This window comes from Camelus dromedarius, chromosome 14, assembly GCF_036321535.1.
Source record: "Camelus dromedarius isolate mCamDro1 chromosome 14, mCamDro1.pat, whole genome shotgun sequence".
Classification (NCBI taxonomy): domain Eukaryota; kingdom Metazoa; phylum Chordata; class Mammalia; order Artiodactyla; family Camelidae; genus Camelus; species Camelus dromedarius.
In genome coordinates, this window is record NC_087449.1 from 52,438,270 (window position 1) to 52,460,849 (window position 22,580).

General features: G+C 47.6%; 1 protein-coding gene across 2 annotated transcripts; it reads left to right on the forward strand.

The window, feature by feature from the left end:
• The first annotated feature begins 13,887 nt into the window (after positions 1-13,887).
• KDF1 (keratinocyte differentiation factor 1) lies at positions 13,888-21,737 on the forward strand. 2 transcript variants are annotated; one of them, XR_004140656.2, is made up of 4 exons: positions 13,888-13,969; positions 18,885-19,955; positions 20,466-20,626; positions 21,102-21,148. XR_004140656.2 is itself a non-coding variant. In XM_010993753.3 (4 exons), exons 2-4 carry the CDS (start codon positions 18,917-18,919, stop codon positions 21,182-21,184), a joined length of 1,197 nt encoding a protein of 398 aa, XP_010992055.1. In that variant the 5' UTR covers positions 13,888-13,969; positions 18,885-18,916; the 3' UTR covers positions 21,185-21,737. The 2 variants fall into 2 exon arrangements, 1 of the variants encoding a protein (XP_010992055.1); XM_010993753.3 differs by having other exon boundaries at positions 20,466-20,540; positions 21,102-21,737.
• Positions 21,738-22,580: the final 843 nt, after the last annotated feature.

A 22,580-nucleotide genomic window follows, 5' to 3' on the forward strand; every position in this document is an offset into this window, starting at 1 on the left:
TACATGGTACTTAAAAATGATGGATAAAGTTTTTTAAATTTTATTTTGTAAAGCATCAGTGAGCTGACTACAAAGTAAGGGAACTAACAGAGGTCAGAAATGACAAGAAAGGGCAATTCCTCAGGAGTAAATGAGTCCGGTAGCTGGTGTTTGCCCTGAAGGCACCTGTTGAACTCTAAGATCTAGACTAGTCAAATTTTTTTACTTTAACCCATGATAAGACATTTCACAACAATCATTTCATGATGTGTGTAAGTCAAATCATCATGCTGTATACCTTAAGCTTATGTATACACTGCCATATGTCAATCATATCTCAAAACTGGAAGGAAAAAAAAGCCATTTTACAATAGAACCCAGGACACAGACAAAAGTTTCGCAAGCAACATTCACCCTAATTATACCAGTCTAATCTATTCCATACTATTCAGTTACCTTTTTTTTTTTTTAATGCTCCGTTCAACAATGGAGTACTAGGAGCTGGAAAGTGTTCTGTCTGGGTAGGGGAAGCCAGGGTGCAATCAAATTGAAAGTTGCAATCAGTAGGCATTCAGAAGAAAGGGACCGTTTGGGGTCCCAGCTCCAGCATTTTGTTGGATTTTTCTTTTCTAGGGAGTTAAATGTTGGCCATGTTGAGTTTGAAATGCCAATTAGATATTCAAGCAGAAATTTCGCGTGGGCAGTTGAATTTATATGTCTGGGAGTCAAGAGAGGCCTGGGTTGCAAGTGTGAATTTGGAGTTATCCGCAGGTAGGCAGTATTTAGCTGGCTGACACAACCACGGGAAGAGAGAAGGCAGAGAAAAGGAGAGGACCAAGAACTGAGCCCGGGGCACTCAGATGTTAAGCAGCCAGTGAGAAGAACTGACCCACAAGCTCTGCCCTTTTCTTTCTCCTTTTCCCCATTCTGCTGTCAGAAACATGGATGTGGTGGATGTCATCAAGGACCTTAAGATAAGGGCCTTACTCTAGGGGTGGCAGAACAGTGAGCCATGTGGGGTCTGATACTTCCAGCTGAATCCAATTCCTAACTGACACAGGAACAATACTGAGAAACTCCTGGCAAGACTGACCAAGGGGGAAAAAAAGGAGGTGGCACAAATAAACATTAGGTTTGAAGATTGGGACCACAGAACTACAGGTGTAGTAGGGGTTGAAAAGATAATCAGAGAATATTAGAAACAATTTTATGACAACAAATTTAAAACAAAGGTAAATAGACAAATCCTGGAAAAATAAAAATGTGTATCAAAAACAGTCAAGGACAGTATGAGAAAGAAAAATTACAGAAAAATATTACTTAAGAACATAGCTGTAAATGCTCTAAACAAAATATTAACAAGATAAATCTAGCAATGTATTTAAAAGATAATAAACCCGTAACGACCAAGTTGAGTTTATTCTAAGAAGGTTGATTCAACATTAGAAAACTCTACTGATGTAATATGTTAGAGGAGGAAAACCAAGCGAACGCTTCAATTTACTCAGAAAATGCACCTGATCGTTCAACAATCTTTTACATTAAAAATTCTTAGCAAACTAGGTATAAACCATTAACCTGATAAAGCGCCCCCTCCTGGAGAGTGGAGTATCTACATATATTTGGAATTTTGTAAGGAAAACGTCTCTTCTCCCCATTTATTCAATCATCTCTGATATTTTTAGTTTTATTGAGATATAATTAACATACAGTTATGTGTAAATTTAAAGTGTACAGCATGAGATAAACACGTTTATGCTGTATAGCAGAGGGAACTATATTCAATATCTTGTAATAACCCATAATGAAAAAAGGTATGAAAATGAATATATGTATGTATATGTATGACTGAAACATTATGCTGTACACCAGAAATTGACACAACATTGTAAACTGACTATTCTTCAATTTAAAAAAAGAAAAAAGTAAAAAAAAAATTAAAGTGTACAGCATAAATCAGCTCTCATTGTAAAAGAAATTAAGATATTTGTGCAGACCCCTAAAAATATTGAGACTGCTATGTACTGTGCTTTTTGTACCCAGGGGATGAATCAGCCCAAATGATTAACACCACTAAGGGAATGATTAACACTATTTTCAGGATTTTTTTTGGAAGGATGAGGAAAGCAGAAGCCACAGAGGAGAGTCACACAGAGGGCTTCAAAAGTGCTGAAATGTCCCATTAAACTAGTTGTGGGTGTCTTCATTTTTACTCTTTAAACAAACATATACTTTTATATTTTTATATGTATGTATATATACATGTATGTACAAACATATTCTTCTACATGTACAAGATATTTCACAATAAAATTTTTTACAATGGAATATGTAAGGACCAGGTCATGTAGGGTCTTATAAGACCAGGGTAGGGCCTGGCCCACCACAGGCACACATGAATATGCACTGAATAATTTAATGACCAGCTGGCTATGGATCAGGTCCCTCCTACTCACTCACACCCTCCTGTTTCAGCTCTGTCTGTCTGCCATCCCCCCCCACCACCACCACTACAGAGGTGGCTGGTAGAGATTCTGGGGATCTTCCCCTAGGCTCTCTGGCTGGGCCTAAAGCCTCCAGGCTCCAGAAGGACTGCTGGGCTGGCCCCAGCTGCTCAGCTGCAGTATGCTAAGGAACAAGGACTCTGCTAAGGGACAGAACTCCAGACTCAGGGGCCAGAGGGATGCAGGGGTATGGCTCTGCGCTTCTAGGGGCCTGCCCTGGGCTTCTAGGGACCACAGTGGGAGGCTCTTTCCAAATCTCTTAGATAAGGAGTGGGAGTGGCAGTTCAGCCTCCCAGATTCCAGGGAATGGATGGATAGGCCCTGGGTTCAAGAGGACAGGTGACATTCAGAAGACTGGACCCAGCATCAAATGGCTTCCTGATCACCAAAGATTCCATGCCTCAAGCATGGCCAGCACAGTCCTTGACCTGATGGGGTCATGCTGGTCAGGTGATTAGGAAGGCCTGGTGACCAGGCTGAATGAAGGATCTTGTCTATGTCTGGTTCTGTGACCCCTCTGGGCCTTGGCCCAAATCTAGGGGTCATCATGGGTTGAGAGAACCCAGCAATAATGGAAACTGGATTTTCCACCAGCCGGATGGAATGAGGGCTCTGAGTGGGTTAAAAAATAGCCTCTATCTTCCCTACCTGATTATGTACACCCGTATTCATACCCTCTACACTTGCTTCTACCGTTTTTCTTCCTTCTCTCTTGCTGACTCTCTCTAGATCTGTCTCCATCTCCCTTTCCAGATCTTAGTCTGATTCTGCCTTCTCCTCCCCCCAGCCTCCCTCCCCTGCCCCACCTCCTACAGAGTACTCTGGTTCCAAGGAAAAGAGGCTTTTGCTGTAAGGGTATCAGATGTCAGGACCCAGGACCTCCCTCTTTCCATCCCTCTCCATCCATCCAGCCCTCTATCCCCGCACTTGTTCTCCTGTATCTGAGGCCTGGATTCAGCAGCCGCCCGCTCCATGGCCACCACCAGACAAAAGCTGGGGAGGAAGGCACAGCAGGGCTCTGTCTGGGCTTGGTCTGCTCAGAGAGGGGCTGCCTTTCCCTTCTGAGAGGAGGCCAGAGCTCAGCTGGCTCATTGAGCCCCTGTGTTAGTGGCTCCACTTGGCAGAGTGCTGGGACCCTGGCACCAGCCTAGAAGAGTGGGACAGCTCAAGGTCATTCAGGCTGAAGCTGAGCTGGATGAGGCTCTAAACTCCCAGCCTCCCTCCTGTTCCCCTGCCTGAGCCCCCAGGGATAAACCTGGCAACTCCTCACCCTTCCCCACTTTACAGGGAACCCAGCCCAGCCCTAGTCAGAGGTACCCCCTGGCCCTAACTTCTGACCTCTGCACAGTTTCCTTCCATGCTTCATTCCTCAGACAGGGGACCCCTGAGGGTGGGACTTCACAAGAGGGGCCTGAGGGAAGGACTGGGGTTCTCTGCGCAGGCTGGGGGCTCCAAATCTGGGTCGGCTCATCCCCAGTCCACGTCACCATCTCCCTTAATGTTTCTTCACAGGGCTCTGCCCTCCTTAAGGGAGGTGGCACAAATCCAGGACCCAGGGAGGAGCACTCCACAGCACTGCCAGACCAGCCTCTAGGTACATCCCTGCAAGCTCAGGAGACAGCCCTCTCCTCCCCTACCTTCCCTATGATTTCAGCAAGAATTGAAAAGGGTGGAGAGTAGCCCAGAATGTGAGGAGCTGAATCTGGGTTGAGTGACTTGACTTCCCCACTCTGAGCTTCGGTTTTCATGTATAAAATGGGAAGAAGAGTATCTACAGCTGGTCTTCCCAGAGCCCACTTGTGGGCTTGCTTTTACCTCTCCACTGTCAGGGCTGGAAGGCAGCTCAGGGCCAGGCTGGGGCCCAGTCTGACCTCTACCTGCTCCAGCTCCACCATCTTGTCTGTCTAACTATCTATTCTTCAAGTACTCCTCCATTGGAAACCACTCCAGGTCCTTTCCCTGGGACCCCAAAATGCCCTGGAAAACCTCACACTGCCACCTCCCACACTGCACTGGCATCTGTGGGTGTGGTCGATACTCCCCAAATACTGTGAGCTCCCCAAGGTCACATGCCAAGTCTTATTCCTCTCCGTGTGTGCAGCCCTCAGACCAGGGCAAGGCACAGCGTAAGGCTTGCTCAGTGATGTCTGTTGAGTGAGGGAATGGCCTAGAGACTTCTCAGGTTCTCTACCTTGATTACTACCCACTCGTCTGCTTTACCATACTTGCCAGGGACTTTGCGTCTCCACTGCTGCTGGCTCTCCCAAGCCCACTGTCCTCCTCAGTGTCTCACTTGCAACTACCATCCCACAACCTCTGGCAAACTCTGTTTTTCCCCTTTGCCCTTGAATTTCACCCATTTCCTCAAGCCACAGGCCCAGAGATGGGTGCTAAATTGTTACACCAGTGGCCTCCAATGAAGCAGGCCTCCAGGTATCTATGCCCTTGTGTATCTCCTCCCATGTTGATTCTGCGCTTGGCTTTATGACTTACTTTGGCCAAAGGGATGTGAAAAAGCGTGAAGCAAGCGGAGATTCTAAACACTTGCACACTGGGGCCCGTCCTCTTGGAAGCCAGCAGCCTCACTGTAAAGCTCAGCTGAATGATGAGAGGCCCGGTGAGGAGAGGTCCTGGGAGAGGTGAGGCCATCATGGTAACCAGCCCCCACTGCTCCCACCTGAATGCAGCCCCTTGAGCAACCCCACGTGAAACCAGCAGAACTGGCCAGCTGGCCCTGGCTGAACCATAGAGTTTTTAGAAATAATATATCATTTTAAGCCACTGAGTTTTGGGGTAGTTTATTTCTTAGCAATAGATAACTGAACCCAAGGACCAGCCTGAATCCTCTCTGCCCTTGTCTTCCACATCCAATCCTGTGGAATCCACCTCCAGAATATATCATGTACCCAACCACTTCTCACCGTGTCTGTAGGCACCTCCCCAGTCCAGGCCACGGTCTCTCTCACCTGGATTATTTCCAAAGTCTCCCCACTGGGCTCCCTGCCTCCACTCTCACCCTCTTGCAGTCATCATACAGCGACCAAAGTGAAGCTTTTGGGATATTAGTCAGATCAAACCACCTCCCTGCTTGACATCCTCCAATCAGTTCCCATGTCACTTAGATTAAAAGACAGATGCCTCAGTGGCCATCGAAGCCCTGTGTGATCCAGGGTCTGCCTTGTCTCCTGCCCACCCCCCACCTCCAGTCACTCTTCCCTTGCTAATGCACTCCAGCCGTGCTGGCTTCCTTTCTGTTTTTTGAACATGCCAAGCTTATACCCTTCTTGGGGCCTTTGCATCAGCCCCTTACTCTGCCCAGAAGACTCTTCCTCCAGGTCTTTCCATTTAGGTCTTCCAGTTCTCAGCTTACATGTTCCTCCCCAGGAAGGCTACTTCCAGAAGAGGAAACTGAGGCTCAGAGAAGTGATGACATTTCCCAAGAGTCTGGGCTGGGATTCCATCCTAGGTCTGTATGAGCCCCCACTCCAGGGCTCTTTCTGCCACATCAGTGGTTTGGGAGGGTGAAGGTCATGGGCTCCTGGGAAAGGGGAGGAGCTGGAGGGGCTTCCTTCACTTACTCCTTTCACAAACGCTCTCAGCCGTAGCCTTTGGACCCTGCCCTGGGCAGGGTGCTAGGGACTCAGAGATGAATCAGACCAGACTTTGCCCTCTGGGAGCTCTGGTCTAGGAACAGGGAAAGCAGCAGAGGAGGTCAAGGCCATCAGAGGGGCTCAGACAGTCTTCTGCAATAGCTCAGGGAGACAGCCTTCTAGCCAGGAGCTCTCTGGGAAAGCTTAACAGGCTATGTGAGATTGGCTGTGGGCGGGGAAGAAAGTAGGGGTGGTGTTCAGTGTCCAGAGCTGCCGATTGTTTCCTGTGAGTAACCAGGAGACTCAGCATCGGCCATGTGTGTCTGGAAACTAAAGCCCAGAGAGGTGGAGTTGCCTGTCCCACCTCACAAAGCCACTAGGTGGTAAAGGCAGGATTTGAACTGAGGCCTATCTTGACACCACACAGAGCAAGGTGAAGGAGCGGAGGTCCACCTGTTTATTCACAGGGTCCACTGTTTATTCATTGTGTGACCTCAGCTAAAGCGATTCTCCTCATGGGCCTTATTTCCTCATCAGTAAAATGAAGGGGTTGGATGACGGTTCTTTCAGCACAAGGACTCTGCAGAAAATACCTCTACTAGAGCTTGGAACCAAATTCAGGACCAAAGAAGCAATCCCTGACTCAACCTGGTGCAGGATGGCTTCTTAGCCTGCAGCTCCCTCAGGCCCAGCAACTGGGTGCCAGGCAGGCTAAAGCCAGGGAGCCCCAGGAATCCCCCAGTGTCAGGTGGACCTGGGGTCTCCCTCCCAATAGCCCAACCTAGAGTTCCAGAAGCCCCTTAGAAGAAGCTCAACTCCTTAGAATTCCAGGGCTCCAACTGCACCTTTATCCATGTTATCCTGGCAGCTTAGATCCCAGCTTACCTGTCTGTAACTCCCCAGGGTAACTCCTGGACTCCCCTGGTTCTCTCCAGCCTCCAGGACACACCATCCTTTGGCCATTGAAGGAAAGGGGAGAGGCAACTCTGAATGGTCATTGGCCCATTGTCTGATCAGTACAAACAGAACTGACCAATCAGAGGAGCTGAGACAACATTAACTCCCATGTTCCAGTTCTGCTCATCCTCCACCATTCTGTTCCCTTCCACCCTACAGGGTTCCCTTTCAGTTAGTTCCATTCCACTTATTCCATTCAGAATTCCAGGAAATTATATCTGGGAAAGAGAGGTATGGTAGGTAGAATTGGAGCTGATTACAGTAGAGAATTCTTGAGGGGAGAATTCCCCAATTCTGCTGGGTCCTGGGGCATCCTCCAGGGCTCAGTATCAGTGGTACCCAGAGCAGCCACTACAAAGAGCTCAGGCTGTGAACAGAATGAACTTGGGCTCAATTCTGGGCTCTGCCCTTTACTAATTGTGTGACCTTGGGCAAAAGGCTTAAATCTCCAAGCCTTTGTTTTCTTAGCTATAAAATAAGGATTTGGGATCCATTCACTGAGTTATTGTGAGGCTTAAGTGGAATAAGGCTCATAACGTCAATGTTCAGACAATTGTAATTCTTTTGGGGTGGGGGACAGTGAGAATATTTAAGTTCTCTTAGCAAATTTCATTACACAATACAGTGCTAACAACTATGGATGTGTTAATTAACCAGATGGGAGGAATCCTTTCACAATGTATATGTGTATCAAGTCACCATGATTTATTTTTTTATTTGTCAATTACACTTCAATAAAACTGAAAAAAAATAAAATTTTTAAAAATTAAAAAACAAAAATCACATAGTAGATTATTATGGTCAGTCATAGTAATTTGTTCTGCTTATTCTCAGAGGCAGAGGTCTTGCCTTTGAGTGTCCTGGCTCCAGAATGGCTGAGGAGGCAGAGAGAAGACAGGAAGAAGAGGGTAAAATAAAATAGCCATCATCTGTTTAGCGTGTAGCCATGAGCCAGCCACTGTTGTAATTACTACATAAAACTATTACTACTTTCACTTTATAGACTGAGGCACAGAGAAGTTCTGTAACTTGACCAAAGTCACACAATTAAGTGGCAGAGTTGGGGCATAAATTCAGGCCCTCTGACTCCAGAGTTCAAACACTGAACCACTGTACTATCCTACTTCACATCAAGCCCATTTTCAGATGAGAAATGCTGAGGTTCAAAGAGACAAAGTTCACACTGCAAACTGAACAGGAGTGCATCTAGGACTCCAACTTAGATCCTGTGACTCAAGTTCTGGCAATTTCGTCTGTTGAGTGCTGCCCCCTAGTGCCCTTTATGGGAGAAGCACACCAGAGGCAAGAGGCAGATACCCAGGGATCCATACTACCGCCCACGTTCTCCTGACCCACTGCTTCTCCCCTTGCCCAAAATTGCATGTCTTATAGCTTCTAAATACCACTCTGAATGTCATCCATATATACATGTATATTTCTTGGTATCTCACAAATCCTTAAATTCAACAGGTCTAACACCAAGTTTACACTTTTATACCCCAAACTTGCCTCCCCAGTCATCTCTGTCTATCCAGTAGCACAAGCCAGAACCCCAGCCATCTTTGACCCCTCCCTCTCCCTCTCAATCTGTCACCAGCCCAGAAGCCTGAGTGGGGGCCGAGGGTGGAGACCAGAAAGGTAAACATCAGACAGAACAGAGCAACTGTGGTGGAAGCAGAGGATCAGGACAATGGCCCCCAATTGTGGCCAGGAGGCAAAACAGAGCTCAGGTAGTGAGAAGGGCAGGTCTTTCTGCTTAGAAGGGAGCCCAAATACAGCTTAAAGGGTCAGGAGGAGGGCACAGTAAGGAATGCTGTACTGGAAGCCAGAAGGACTGGGTTCCTACCCAGCTCCACTATTCAACCATAGTATGGCCTTGGGACCTTGATGTGCCTCTGTTTCCCCATCTGTAATGTGAATATGACAATGGCTACCTCTAGGGCTATTGTAAGGATCAAACTTAAAAGTGTTTGCTTGGTAAACTGTAAAGAGAAGTGCACAGAAGAGGTGGATTATTATCTGGAAATTTCACTGCAATAGACTTCTCTTTCCTTTGATATGCTGAATGCTAGACCCATAAGTTACCTTGTTTTGTTCTCAAAGAATGTCATCAGCTTGGGGGCTTTTTGAAAAATATTTGTATTGAAGTATAGTCAGTTTACAATGTTGTGTCAATTTCTGGTGTACAGCACAATACTTCAGTCACATAGGAACATACATATATTCGTTTTCATATCCTTTTTAACCTTAAGTTACTACAAGATATTGAATATAGTTCACTGTGTTATACAGTATAAACTTATTGTTTATCTATTTTATATATAGTAGTTAGTATCTGCAAATCTCAAACTTCCAATTTATCCCTTCACACTCCTTTCCCCCACTGGTAACCGTAAGTTTGTTTTCTATGTCTGTGAGTCTGCTTCTGTTTTGTAAATAAGTTCATTTGTCTTTTTTTTTAGATTCCACATAAAAGTGATATCATATGGTATTTTTCTTTCTCTTTCTGGATTACTTCACTTAGAATGACATTCTCCAGGTTCATCCATGTTGCTACAAATGGCATTATTTTATTATGTTTTACGGCTGAGTAGTATTCCATTGTGTAAATATATCATTTCCTTATCCAGTCATCTGTCGATGAACATTTAGGTTGTTTTCATATGTTGGCTATTGTAAATGGCTGTGAACATTGGGGTGCACGTATCTTTTTGAATTAAGATTCCCTCTGGATATACACCCAGGAGTGGGATTGCTGGATCATATGGTAAGTCTATTTTTAGTCTTTTGAGAAATCTTCAGTGTTTTCCATAATGGCTGCACCAAACTACATTCCCACGAGCAGTGTAGGAGCCAGCATTTATCATTTGTGGCCTTTTGAATGATGGCCATTCTGAATGGTGTGAGATGATACCTCATTGTAGTTTTTATATGCATTTCTCTGATAATTAGCGATATTGAGCATTTTTTCATGTGCCTATTGGCTATTTATATGTCTTCATTGGAGAATTGCTTGTTTAGGTCTTCTGCCTGTTTTTGGATGGGGTTGCTTGTTTTTTTCTTATTAAGTTGTATTAGCTGTTTATATATTCTGGAAATTAAGCCCTGTCAGTCTTATCTTTTGCAAATATTTTCTCCCATTCCATAGATTGTCTTTTTTTTTTTTTTTTTTTGCTTGTGGTTTCCTTTGCTGTGCAAAAGCTTATAAGTTTAATTAGGTTCCATTTGTTTATTTTTGCTTTTATTTCTGTTGCTTGGGTAGATTGCCCTAGGAGAACACTGCTGAGATTTATGTCGGATGTTTTCTTGAGGGCTTTTTTAATTGTGGTAAAAATATATATATATATATATATATATATTTTTTTTTTATATATATATTTATATATAAATATATGTATATATATAAATAGAAAATTTGCCACTTTGTCCGTTTTTAAGTGTACAAATCAGTGGCATTAATTACATTCACACTGTTGTGCAACCATCACCATTATCTATTTCCAAAATTTTTCATCATCCCAAATAGAAACTCTGTACCCATTAAACAATAACTCCCCATTCCTCCCTCCCTCCAGCCCCTGGTAACCTCTAATCTCTGTCTCTATGAATGTTCTGAATATTTAATATAAGTGGGATCATAGTATTTGTCCTTCCGGGCCTGGCTTATTTTAGCATAATGTCTTCAAGGTTCATCTATGTTGTAGCATGTATCAGAACTTCATTTATTCATGGCTAAATAACATTCCATTGTGTGTATATACCTTATTTTATCCGTTCATCTTTTGATGGACCCTTGAGTTGTTTCCACTTTTTGGCTATTGTGAATAGTGCTGCAATGAACACTGGCATATAGGTACCTGTTTGAGTCCCTGTTTTCAATTCTTTGGGGTATATACCTACAGTGTCATCAGTTTTGGACAGGATTTTTCAATATGCACTGTCGCAGGGGGATGGGCCCTTGGGAACAGGACCCAGTGTTTTTGAGTTTGGGAGGGAGAGGGGAAGAGAAGGAGAGAGGTTTCAGTGTGGCTATGATTAGAGTAACAGCTAACTTGTGCCTTTTGCAAAGTATTCCACAAACCACTCTAGAGGGGGAAATATCATCCCCATTTTACAGATGAAGAGAAGGGAAGTGGCTTCTCCAGGGCCACACAGCTGGTGAGAGGCCAGGGCTGGGGCTCCAGAGAAAAGTTCTCTCATACATCAGAGTGCAGCCAGAGGTTCAGAGATCATATTTTCCTTCCTTTATTTTTCTTTCTGGGCAAAGAAAGTAGTTCTGAGCTGCTTCAATCATCATGTTCCTACTTATTAATCTACAGTGTTTTAGGTATCACAGAGTTAGAATTTTGTAGTGCACTTTTACTAAACATGTTCTGGAAAAAGCAAAATATGGAGACAGAAAAAAGATCAGTGGTTTCCAAGGGCTAGGGTTGAGTGGAGGGAATGAATGCAGAGGGACTTAGGAGAATTTGGGGGGTAATGAAACTAACCTATATTTTGATTATGGTAGTGGTTATGCAACTGTATGTATTTTTCAAAATTCACAGAACTGTACGCCAAAAACGTGAATTTTACTAAATGTAAATTATACCTAAACCTTCAAAAAATAATGAATAAGTGAATGGGGAAAAACTAAATAAGATTCTAGACTCTCACATTTTTGCTACCTTGAAAACTTTGCAAGTGACAGTGTCCTGAATTATTTAGTTACAGCATAAATTTCTGTTTTTTCATTCATTCATTGATGATAAAATGAAAGTCCTTGAAATGAAATGAATGAAAGTCCACCATCCGCTCCAAGAAACAGAACATCACTAAAAATTAACTCTACTTATGAGTTCCCCACCATCCCTGAACCCTCTACTACCTCACCCCCAGGTAATTACTATACTGAATTCTGTGTTCCTCATTCTCTTGCTTTTTCTTTAAGTAATTTTTTTAACACATAAATTAGGCTTAACCTTATGGATTTGCCATTTTTATAGGTCAAAAAACAGCAATTTCATGTGGTCGAACCCAATATTATGCCTAAATATAGTGATTCTTGTTATGAAAAGGATGCCATTCCACATGTGCTCTTCTGGGACTTGCATTTTTTTTCACTCAGTATTATATCACCATGTTCCAGCCATATTGCTATTTTTCATTCATTTTGTACCACTTTATAATTATTCCACATTTCTTTTTCTCCTGTCAATGGAATTTGGGTGTTTTCAGTTTGAGGCTACTGTGAACGTTTCTACCACCATTCTTGTACATGTCTCTTGGTGTATGTGGCTGTATCCCAGGGAGGTACTTACTGGATCTTAGGCTACACAGATGTCCAACTGTACACAATGTACACTGACTCACTTTATGAGCTCCAAATGAGGGTATAACGACTACTTGCACCAGGTGAGAATGTGGTGGGAGGCGCTGCCATAGCGGGTCTCTGGTAAAAATTGAAAACCTACTATGTGCACACGGCAGGGCACCTGTGGAATGAGAAAATGGTCCTCTGAGAGGTGAGATAGGAAAGGAAACCCCCCATTGCCATGGGAATTAGTTTCCACGGAGTGTCCCACCCTGGCTGTGAAAGGGGAGGACTTGGCAACCCAAACAGGGCAGACAAAAGGTTCTGTCCTAATTGGCAGTATCTCCGTCTGGGGTTAGGAGGTTGTGTATCTTTGATATGCCTGGAGGGGAAGGGGGCTAGGCAGCACTGAATTCCTCCCACTTACCAATCCTTACACCAGTGATCTCTTCCCATATCCTTTATCTCACTTTGCATCCATTATCTTTTTTAATTCTCCCAGTTGGAGAGGGGTACTGTTATCTCCACAGATGAGGCTTGGAGAAGGCAAGTGTCTTGTCCAAAGTCACACCATCTGGGCCAACTGCATGAGCAAGTAATTTCCCCTCCCTAAGCCTCAGTTTCCTCACCTGTAAAATGGGAATGAAAACACCTGCAGTGTTATCCTCAGGTGGAAGGATTATATAATACTATGCAAGTAAGGGGTTTAGCATGGATCCTGGATATGTTCCCTAAAAGTCACTTGTTTGTGAGAGCTATTATTGTTATGAAGGGGAGCAGGAACCCAGGATAATCTGATCCCTGACTCTTGCCGCCCAATGATGTTGCCTCTTGCAGAGAGACCCCATAGGATGCCGTGATCACAGCCCATCTTGGCCACCTCTGCTGATCTGGGATGTCTTTCAGGACTGCACAGTTCAGCCCTCCTCTCACCCTGCTCCCAGGCCCCAGAGCAGAGGCCCTTATCTTCTTCTGCCGATCTCCTGGAACAGAGAAGGTGAGCAGACCAGAGCAGAGGAACTAGGCCCCCAGTACTGCCTCAGGACGAAGGGGGAAATCAGTCCAGCGGTTCACTCAATAGAGAATATCTGCTGAGCACCCAAAGCATTTGGGAACAAGACCATACCATAGTCAGAGGCTAAAGGAGGAGATAGAAGATGAGAAAACAGTATGCTGAGTATTATGACAAAGAGTACAGGGAACTGTTCTATGTAACAGAAAACCAGACAGGCGTTAGTGGTCAGGAGAGGTGTCTCAGGAGACATGCCCTTTGAGCTGAGCCTTTAAGGCCTGGCAAGTGCTCCCCGGGCGCTCAGACACTGCTGGGATAACCTGCCCATTTAATGCAAGAGAAGATTGAGCCCCGCCGTCTGTCCACCGCGCCCTATCGTCCTTACCCGGATGAGGCCGAGAGCTGCTCTCGGAATCCGCAGGCTGAACGCGGGAGCTCCGCCACGGTGCCCGCCCAGCTCCCGGGGCGGGGCCTCGGCCCAGGTGCGCGGCGGCGGAGCTTCGCGGAGGCAGGAAGTGTGTCCCCAACGGCGGCCCGTGCAGCGCTCCCGCGAGACGCTCACCTGCGCCCCAGGTGAGCGGCGAGGGGGGCGGGGGAAGGGGCCGAGCCGGAGGCGGCTCACCTGGTGGAACAGGTAAGCCCCGCACGGGCCCGAGGGCGCGCGAACAAGAGCGGCACCAGTGTGGAGAGACCCCCCAAGGCTACGCCCGGGCGGGCGAGGGTCCCGGGGCCGGTTCCTCAGGCTAGCCTCCCACTTCCGGGGTGCGATGGCCGGCCCGGCCAGGGAGCGGCCTGAGCGGGCGCCTGGGCTGGGCGGGCAGAATGGGGTGAGGGGGGCTGTCTTGGCTCTTAGGGCTGCTCTGGCTTGGGGTGGGAGCCTTGCTCTCTCGAGGGACGGGGGAGGAATGGGGGAAGGGAACCGTGCACACCTTGAACAGTGTTAGAGAGGCTGTGTCCGCCCGCAGGCGGAGGGCCCTGGGACTGGAGAGGGTGGTGCTTGCCTCGAGGGCATTGCTGGTGTAGGGGCTGTGTTACTCCGACGGGCAATGCCGAGGTCTGGTTCTCCCTTGCCCTCGGGACTAGGTGCCCGCAGACGGAGTCGCGGGCTGAGCCTTTGGGGCAGGAGATCTAGGGTGCGTGGATGCCGGGTGCCAGAGCCGACGGCTGTTTAGTGAGCAGGGCTGGGGTGAACCTCTCTGCTGGGTGTGCAAAATTTGGCTGAGCTCTGGGGTGGGGCAGAGGCTGGTGCGGCCGAGCCTGTCTTGGGTACCTTGGGAGGAGGGGGATGGTACGCAGACAGACCCCTGAGTGTGTGTGTTCTCAGGGACCAAGTGGGAGGGAGAAAAGAGCTTCAACAAGAAATTTAGGGAGGGCGCGCCTGACACCTGGGAGCTACTCACTCTGCAGTGCCTTGAGGCGCCCAGTGACCCAGCCCCTCCCAGGTGCCAGGCAACATGCTAAGGCCCCTGCACGCAATATCTCATTTAAACCTTATGGTCGCCCATAAAGATACTCCTCTCTCCCTTTGTTAAAGATGAGAGAACTGAGGCCAGGAGTCTTGCCTGGGGCCACAACAGGAACAGGAGCTCTCCCCTCATTAAACCAAGTGACCGGTGTTCCTAGGATTTGGGAGGTGACAGCATATAGCCAGGACAAAATGGGCTGAAATTGACTTCTGGAGGGTTCAGAGAATAATGGGAAGGGGGGAAATGAGGCCAGGCACTGTCCCTTACCCCAGGTCTTGCCCCTTTCCTCCATCCCACCCCCTCTTCCTGATGTGCGGCACAGAGCAAAGTACAGGGGCTCTGGAGTTTGGCGGACCACAGTACAAATCCTGCTCCATCCCTTTCCAGCTAGATGTCTCTGGGCAAGTCATTTCACCTCTTTGAGCTTCAGATTCCTGATCTGTAAAGTGGAGATGTAATACTTACAGGGCAATTGTGAGTGTTAAATAAAGCAAAAGTCCTCTTGGGCTGGAGCCTGGTTCTGGCCCAGTCACTGCTGATTCCTCAGCATTTAGCACAGTACTGGGCACATGATAGGTGCTCAGTAAATATTTATTGGATGGATTTAATGAATAGTAGCCGCTCCTAAAACCTTGGAGGTGGAGGAGGAGACAACAACCTACACCACAATCAGCAACCTCGTGATGTTCTTACAAACCCCAGGTACCCCAGAGCTCAGTGTAGTTGAAACAGTGTAGATGTGCCCACCCTCCTCATCCAAGGGCTGAGCCTGGAAAACTCAGGGCTCCCTATGTGGGCCCTTCTTGGGCACAGGCTTGTCCATGGAGCTGGCAGCTGGCCACTTTGACTGACCCTTTCCTCCCAAGTAATAGATGGGATGGGGGTAGTGGATAAGAGTCTAGGCCAGGCCATTTGGGTTCAAATAGATGTGTGGCTTTGGATAACTTATTAACCTCTCTGTTCCTCAGTATAATAGTAATAATAATAAAACCTACAAATAGGGTTGTGAAAATTAATTGGTTTAAGATATTTAAAGCACTGAGAACAATGTACAGTATCAATAATTAACTCTTTCACTAGAATGCAAACTCCTGAGGTTAGGGAATTTTTTCTGTATCCACCAAATTTAGAACAGCATCTGGCACACAGTAGGCTCTCAGTAAATATTCATTGAGTGAATGAGTGAATCCATACCCACCCCCACATTGCTCAAACCAAGGCAAATTTTTTAGTATATTTGCTGCCAAAGCGAGCACCCAAGGCAAACGTTTTTAACTGTTTGTTCTCTGGGTTGTAAGGGATTTTCAAGTCACCTGTTTCAATTTCAGTCTGTACACCTTTGGAGAGGAAATTTCACCCCCCTCCTTCTAGACTGCTGCTCCTCCAGCTCTGGTCTAGAACCTAAGTCCTTTTACTTTCTACCCAGTGGTCCTGTTTCTACCCAGAGGTCGCACAGAATGTGTCAATCCCCTGAAGCACTTACTGTACCAACCCTGTTCCAGATACTGAAACAGAAAAGAATAAGACACAGTCCCTGCCCCTTGGGGTCATATATAGGCTTATCTTCAAATATGGCTTCAATGCCAACTCAGCTGAACTGAGAGCCCAGCAGAAGGCTGTGGGGAGAGGGTCCCCCATCTGACTTAAGGTTCTGGAGAGTCTTTGGAGAAGGAGTGCCAAGTGGGGCTGGGGAGTGTATTGAAGAGTTGCAGGAATAGTTAGAGTATTCCTGTATCCTCCTCATCCCCATTCCCCATGGGTAACATTCTGTGCCTTTCTCTCTCTACGCACATATACCTTCTGTTTGTGGGGAACCCTTTGAGATTAGGTTGCAGACATTATGCTTCTTTAGCCCTAAATGCTTCAGTGTATATTTCCTAAGAATAAGAGCATTGTCTTACTAACCTCAGCAATCAACTTCAGGAAGTTAACATTGACATAATACTATTACATAATACACTATTTTTAAATACTACCAGTTACCTGATTTCCAATTTTTTCTCTTGATCCAGGATCAAATCCAGGATCACACATTACATTTAGTGGGCATGTCCCTTAACTTGAGCTTGTCTGATGTTTCCTCATGATTACATTCAGGTTATACATTTTTGGCAGGAATACTTCATAAGTGATGCTGTACCCTTCTTAGTGTATAGTATCAGGAGACACATCATGGCAGTTTGTCCCATTATTAATAATGTTAACTTCTATCATTTTATTAAAGTGGTGTCTGCCAAGTTTCTTCAAGTTTGTGGGTTTCTTTTCTTTTTTTTAAGGTCTTCCCTGGCTGCAGCAAGTAGAGGGGAATAGAGATGGCCAGAATGGGGGCCTCAACAGTATCTGGGTGAGGGATGATGGTGGCCCTATTTAGGGAGGTGGCATTGATTTGCCCAAACCATGTTGCCTATTAGAGCCAGAATTGGGACTAGAATATGGATATCCTGATGCCCAGTTCCAGGTTCTGTACACATCACCAGTTCTAGGACCCTAGTGCCATTAAATCAGGGATAAATAAAAAGTTAAGGGATTAATGTCTCAGAAAATCCAGGCTAAGGATAGTTACTGCCCAGCAAACCCACACATGTGAACAAGTACCCTCCCAAATACATCACTATGTAATGTTCTTGCAGGCAGAATTATTTACTCCCATAATGCCTCATATATCCTACATGTTCCAGCTTATGAGGTTTTAGGTATCTGTTTTCTCTACAAAACCATGTGAGAATCACAAGAACAGGGGGTCAATAGTTCATTCATCTTTGGTTCTACATGCCTAACACAGAGCCAGGCTCAGTGTTTATGGAATGAATGAAATCTTAGCTCTGAACTTGCTAGCAACCAAGTCGCAGAGGGAATGAAGGTGATTTTTGTGGTTCAGCTTTCTTATCTAATCAAAGGAAGCAAAACAGTGCTTGGTGTTAAGTGTTGACTGGAGAGCAAATCTGAGGCAGACTGAAATATTGACAGGGGACCTGTTGCATTTCCACGTCTGATTTGAAGGAATAGAGGAAGAAAGGGAAGATGGTAATAATCAGGTTCTGTAGCAAGTCACAGGGAAAGGTATTTGTTGAGCAGCCTCTGAGGCTTACCAGCAGTGGGAAGAAACTAGGGGAAACCATTCCCCAGAAAGTGAGGTCCCAAGAGATTTTTATTTTTATGTGGTAAAATATACATAACATAACATTTACCATTTTAATTTTTTTAAGTCACTTTAGCCTTATGGTCTTGTGGCATTAAACACAACCACATTGTTGTGTAACCAGCACTACCATCCATCTCCAAAACTTTCTCATCTTCTCAAACTAGAACTCTACCCATTAAACACTTAATTTTCTCCTCCCCACTGCCCCCAGCAACAACCATTCTACTTTCAGTCTCTATGAATTTGACTATTCTAGCTATTTTGTGTAAGTGGGACCATACAATATTTGTCTTTTTTGTGTCAGGCTTATGTCACTTAGCATAGAGTCTCAAGGCCCATCTATGTTATAATGTGTGTCAGAATTTCATTCCTTTTTAGGACTGAATAATAGTCTATTGTATGTATACACCACGTTTTGTTTATTCATTCATCCATCAGTGGACATTTGGGTTGTTTCCTCCTCTGCCTACTGTGACTAATGCTGCTGTGAACATTGGTTTACAAATATGTTTTGAGTGCCTGTTTTCAATCCTTTTGGGTATATACCAAGAAGTGATATTGCTGGATCACATGTAAATCATGTTTAATTTTTTTGATGAATTTCCACTCCACAGAAGTTGTCCCATTCTACATCCTCACCAGCAACGCCAAGTGTTCCAACTTACCCATATCCTCTCTAATGCTTGTCGTTTTCTATTTTTTCGATAGTGACCATCCCAATGTGTGTGAAGTCCCAGGAGATTTTGACATGTAGGTTAGACCACAGAAAGAGCTTCCTTTTTGGGGAGGGAGGGAACACTAGATGAGGGTTTGTGGGCAGACTTGTGCTTGTCCACATCACAGACCTCTCAGAAACCAGAAATCGGAAGCTCCTCAGGTCATAGTGCAGGAGCTTGTCCCTGAGTTCTGATACTGACTCCTTTCTGGCCTCTCTCCTACAGGTGCCTGGCTACAGCAAACCATGCAGTGAGCCATGCCTCGACCGGGACACCCTCGCCCATCATCTGGGCCCCCACGCTTGGGACCCTGGGAGCGGCCAACAGAGCTATGCTTGGAGACATACGATGAGCCATCCAGGGCCCCACCAAGCCGCCGCACCCGCAGGCCAGACCCCAAAGACCCTGGCCACTATGGGCCCGAGAGCCTTACCTTCATCTCTAGCTCTACTGAGCCAGCTGCTGAACCCCCAACCTGCTGCCTGCTCTGGCAACCCTGGGTGTGGGACTGGTGCCGGGCTGCCTTCTGCTTCCGCCGCTGCCGGAATTGCCTCCAGCGCTGTGGAGCCTGTGTGCGGGGCTGCAGCCCCTGCTTGTCTGCTGGGGACTCCCCTGAGGGGGCTGCTGAAGCCAATTGGGCCAAGGAGCACAATGGAGTGCCCCCCAGCCCTGACTGCGCCCCTCCCAGACAGCGGGATGGCCAGCGGCTCAAGTCAAACATGGGTAGCAGCTTCAGCTACCCTGATGTCAAGCTCAAAGGCATCCCTGTGTATCCCTACCGCAGCGCCACCTCCCCAGCCCCCGATGCGGACTCCTGCTGCAAGGAGCCACTGGCCGAACCCCCACCCATGAGGCACAGCCTGCCCAGCACCCTTGCCAGCAGCCCCCGTGGCTCTGAGGAATACTACTCCTTCCACGAGTCAGACCTGGACCTGCCTGAGATAGGCAGTGGCTCCATGTCCAGCCGAGAGATCGATGTGCTCATCTTCAAGAAGCTCACAGAGCTGTTCAGCGTACATCAGATCGACGAGCTGGCCAAGTGCACCTCAGACACTGTGTTCCTGGAGAAGACCAGTAAGATCTCGGACCTTATCAGCAGCATCACCCAGGACTACCACCTGGATGAGCAAGATGCTGAGGGCCGCCTGGTACGCGGCATCATTCGCATCAGCACCCGAAAGAGCCGTACCCGCCCGCAAACCACAGAGGGGCGCTCAACCCGGGCCGCTGCCCCTGCCGCCGCTGCCCCTGACAGCGGCCATGAGACCATGGTGGGCTCAGGGCTCAGCCAGGATGGTAGGTGGGGCCCCACAGGGCTGCAGAGGCTCTGGCTAGGGAGGGTTGCACTGAGGTCTTTGGCCACTATGGGTCCACCCCTTAGCTGGCCCCAGCTCTTCCTCCTTTTTCTCCACTCCTCTACATCCCTTAACAGTCTCTTTCTGTCCCTTGCTACTACCTGCCAGAGTAGCTTTTAGGCTTAGCCTGGTTAACAGGACCCCAAAACCCATATAAATTTGCACCTCGGGCTTGTCTCCGCCTAACCAAAGTCTCCCCGCCACCACCACCACCACCACTGCACAGACTAACACACACACACACGCACACACGCACGCACGCACGCACGCACACACACACACACACACACACGCTGTCTATCAGTGTCTCTTGTTTTAAGCATTGTTTCTCTATCCCAGCCAAGGGGTATGTAGCCCCTCCCCTCCCTCAGAAGGGAAATGGGGCAGAAGTGGGGAGTAGGGTTGAAAGGATGTGATAATGACCAGTGCCCCCCTCGTGTTCCCTCCCTAGAACTCACAGTGCAGATCTCCCAGGAGACGACCGCAGATGCCATCGCCAGGAAGCTGAGGCCTTATGGAGCCCCAGGTTTGGTCCTGACCTGATGAGTGCGGAGAGGAGAGGGGACTGCCCTAGGGGCCCCCCACGTGCCCCTCTCCCAGCTTCCTCCTGGGGTGGGTGAGGATGGGATTAAAAGGGATGGGATGAGAAGCCTGAGCAGCCTCATACCCCATCCCAATCCTGCAAGCTGGCTCAAAGGGTTCAGTTGGGAGATTCAGGGGGCTGCCCCTGAACCAGTGTAGGGATAAGGGCCCAGAACCTGCAGCTAAACCCAGGTCACTGGAGAGGAAAGTGGAGGATGGAGCGGGGGCTGGGGCATCCACTGGTGCTGAAAAGGCATCCTGTGTGGTTTCTACTGCTGTCTTCTTGGCCTTCATGACAAGCCCCTGGGAACCGGGTCATTACCTTTTGCAGAGAACAAGCCTGGGGCTCAAAGAGGTCAAGAAACTGAGTAGGTCACCCAACCAGGATCAGACTGGCCCAGGCTCAAGTCCTGCTCTGCTCCTTCTCAGCAGGCTTCTCCCTGCCCGCAGGACCTGCATGAGCCCCTCCCCACTCTGAGCCTCTCTCTCCTCCCTTCCCCCTCAGGATACCCTGCCAGCCACGACTCATCTTTCCAGGGCACTGACACAGACTCTTCAGGAGCACCCCTGCTCCACGTGTACTGCTAACCCCACCGGGCCCAGTGGCCGCAACCCCTTCTGAGGAGAGGACAGTCTACAGCAAGAGGGGGGCCAGAACCCCCTTGTGGGAGGCAAGGCCATGAGCCCAGAAGCAGTGCCTACTCTGGCTCCTCCCGCCTTGGCTGACTGGTTCCTGGACCACGTGCATTTCACTGGGCCATGGTGCCCACGTCCCCCTGGACCCCCTGCATGGGCCTGTTCCTTCCTGCCCACCGTCTTCAGGAGGCCTGGGTCATGGGAAGCAAAGACTAAGGAGTTAACTTCTGGGATTGAATTCCGACTCTATCCCCATAACATGCTCCCCCTGTAACATATACCCCATAACCAATCATACAAACTTCCCCCTCCCCAGGACAGGCTGGGGGTTGGGGGTGGTGTGTAACAGCTAAAAGAAGCTTGTCTTAAATGGATTGGGCAGGGTCTCTGTCTGGAATTCTGTGGGCAGCGCCCACTCCACGTTATGTTCTGTTGAGCAGTTAGGTTCTCGGCTGAAGTTCTACATGCTAACATGACCATAGTACAATAGACGTCTGTCTGCTCATCTCGGCGGTGATACTGTCCTTTCTGTCCCATATGCCTGACTGCAGCCTGAAGCAGGAGACAGGATAGGGCATCCAGCCTGGCTTAGTGTTGGAGGTTGAGGTCAGAAGGCTAAACTGAGAGCAGTAATGCCCACCTCTTAGGCTCACTGTGCATTCCAGGAGATGGAGCCAAGCGCAGTGTCTGTATCTAAGAAGGGTTTAACAAGCAGTTTCTCATTGTTGAGAGGTCCTTCTAGGCAGGTCTGCCTGGACTCCCTCTGCTATCCCCAGTTCACTACCTGCAGGCTGGCCTGCTTCTGGCCATCCCTACAGTTCCCCAAACCCCTGCCTCAGACCTGCAGCTCCCTCCACCTTCCCCTTGCTGCAGACAGCACTGGTTCACTGGTGTCTTCTTTACACTCCCAGCAACCCTGCAGTGGGGTCATTCTTCTTTCACAGGGGCTAGGGCTCAGGAGACTCCATGCATTATGCAGCTAGGTAACTGTGGCTCTGCACCCAGTTTTGCCCCCAAACTGGAGAACTGACCTGTTAGGGGTAGAAGGGCCCCCATGTTTGGACATCGGAGCCCAGCTGGGATCAGAAGGATCCTACTTAGCTCTTCCTCACACATAGTGTGTTTACCTCAGTGAGGCCAGAGCAGGCCCACCAGTCCAGTATTCACTGGTGAATAAGCCAGGTGTCCAGGAGCTCTTCTGCCCCCATCTCCCCTGCAGCCCCCACAGCCGTTTTTAGTGTCCCCATAAGTACCCTTTGGAAAGTGACTAGACAAACTATACTTGTTTATCAAGTTTCCTATTGGACACACAGGATGGTCCCTGACTGTGGCCATGACCACAGGGCCC

What these genes read in the sequence shown, in the direction of transcription:
- KDF1 (XM_010993753.3), top strand. Translation starts at nt 18,917, where the DNA reads ATGCCTCGACCGGGACACCCTCGCCCATCATCTGGGCCCCCACGCTTG. An exon ending in CTCAGGGCTCAGCCAGGATG is followed by an intron (nt 19,956 to 20,465) that starts GTAGGTGGGGCC and finishes TTCCCTCCCTAG; the next exon opens with AACTCACAGTGCAGATCTCC. An exon ending in GAGGCCTTATGGAGCCCCAG is followed by an intron (nt 20,541 to 21,101) that starts GTTTGGTCCTGA and finishes CTTCCCCCTCAG; the next exon opens with GATACCCTGCCAGCCACGAC.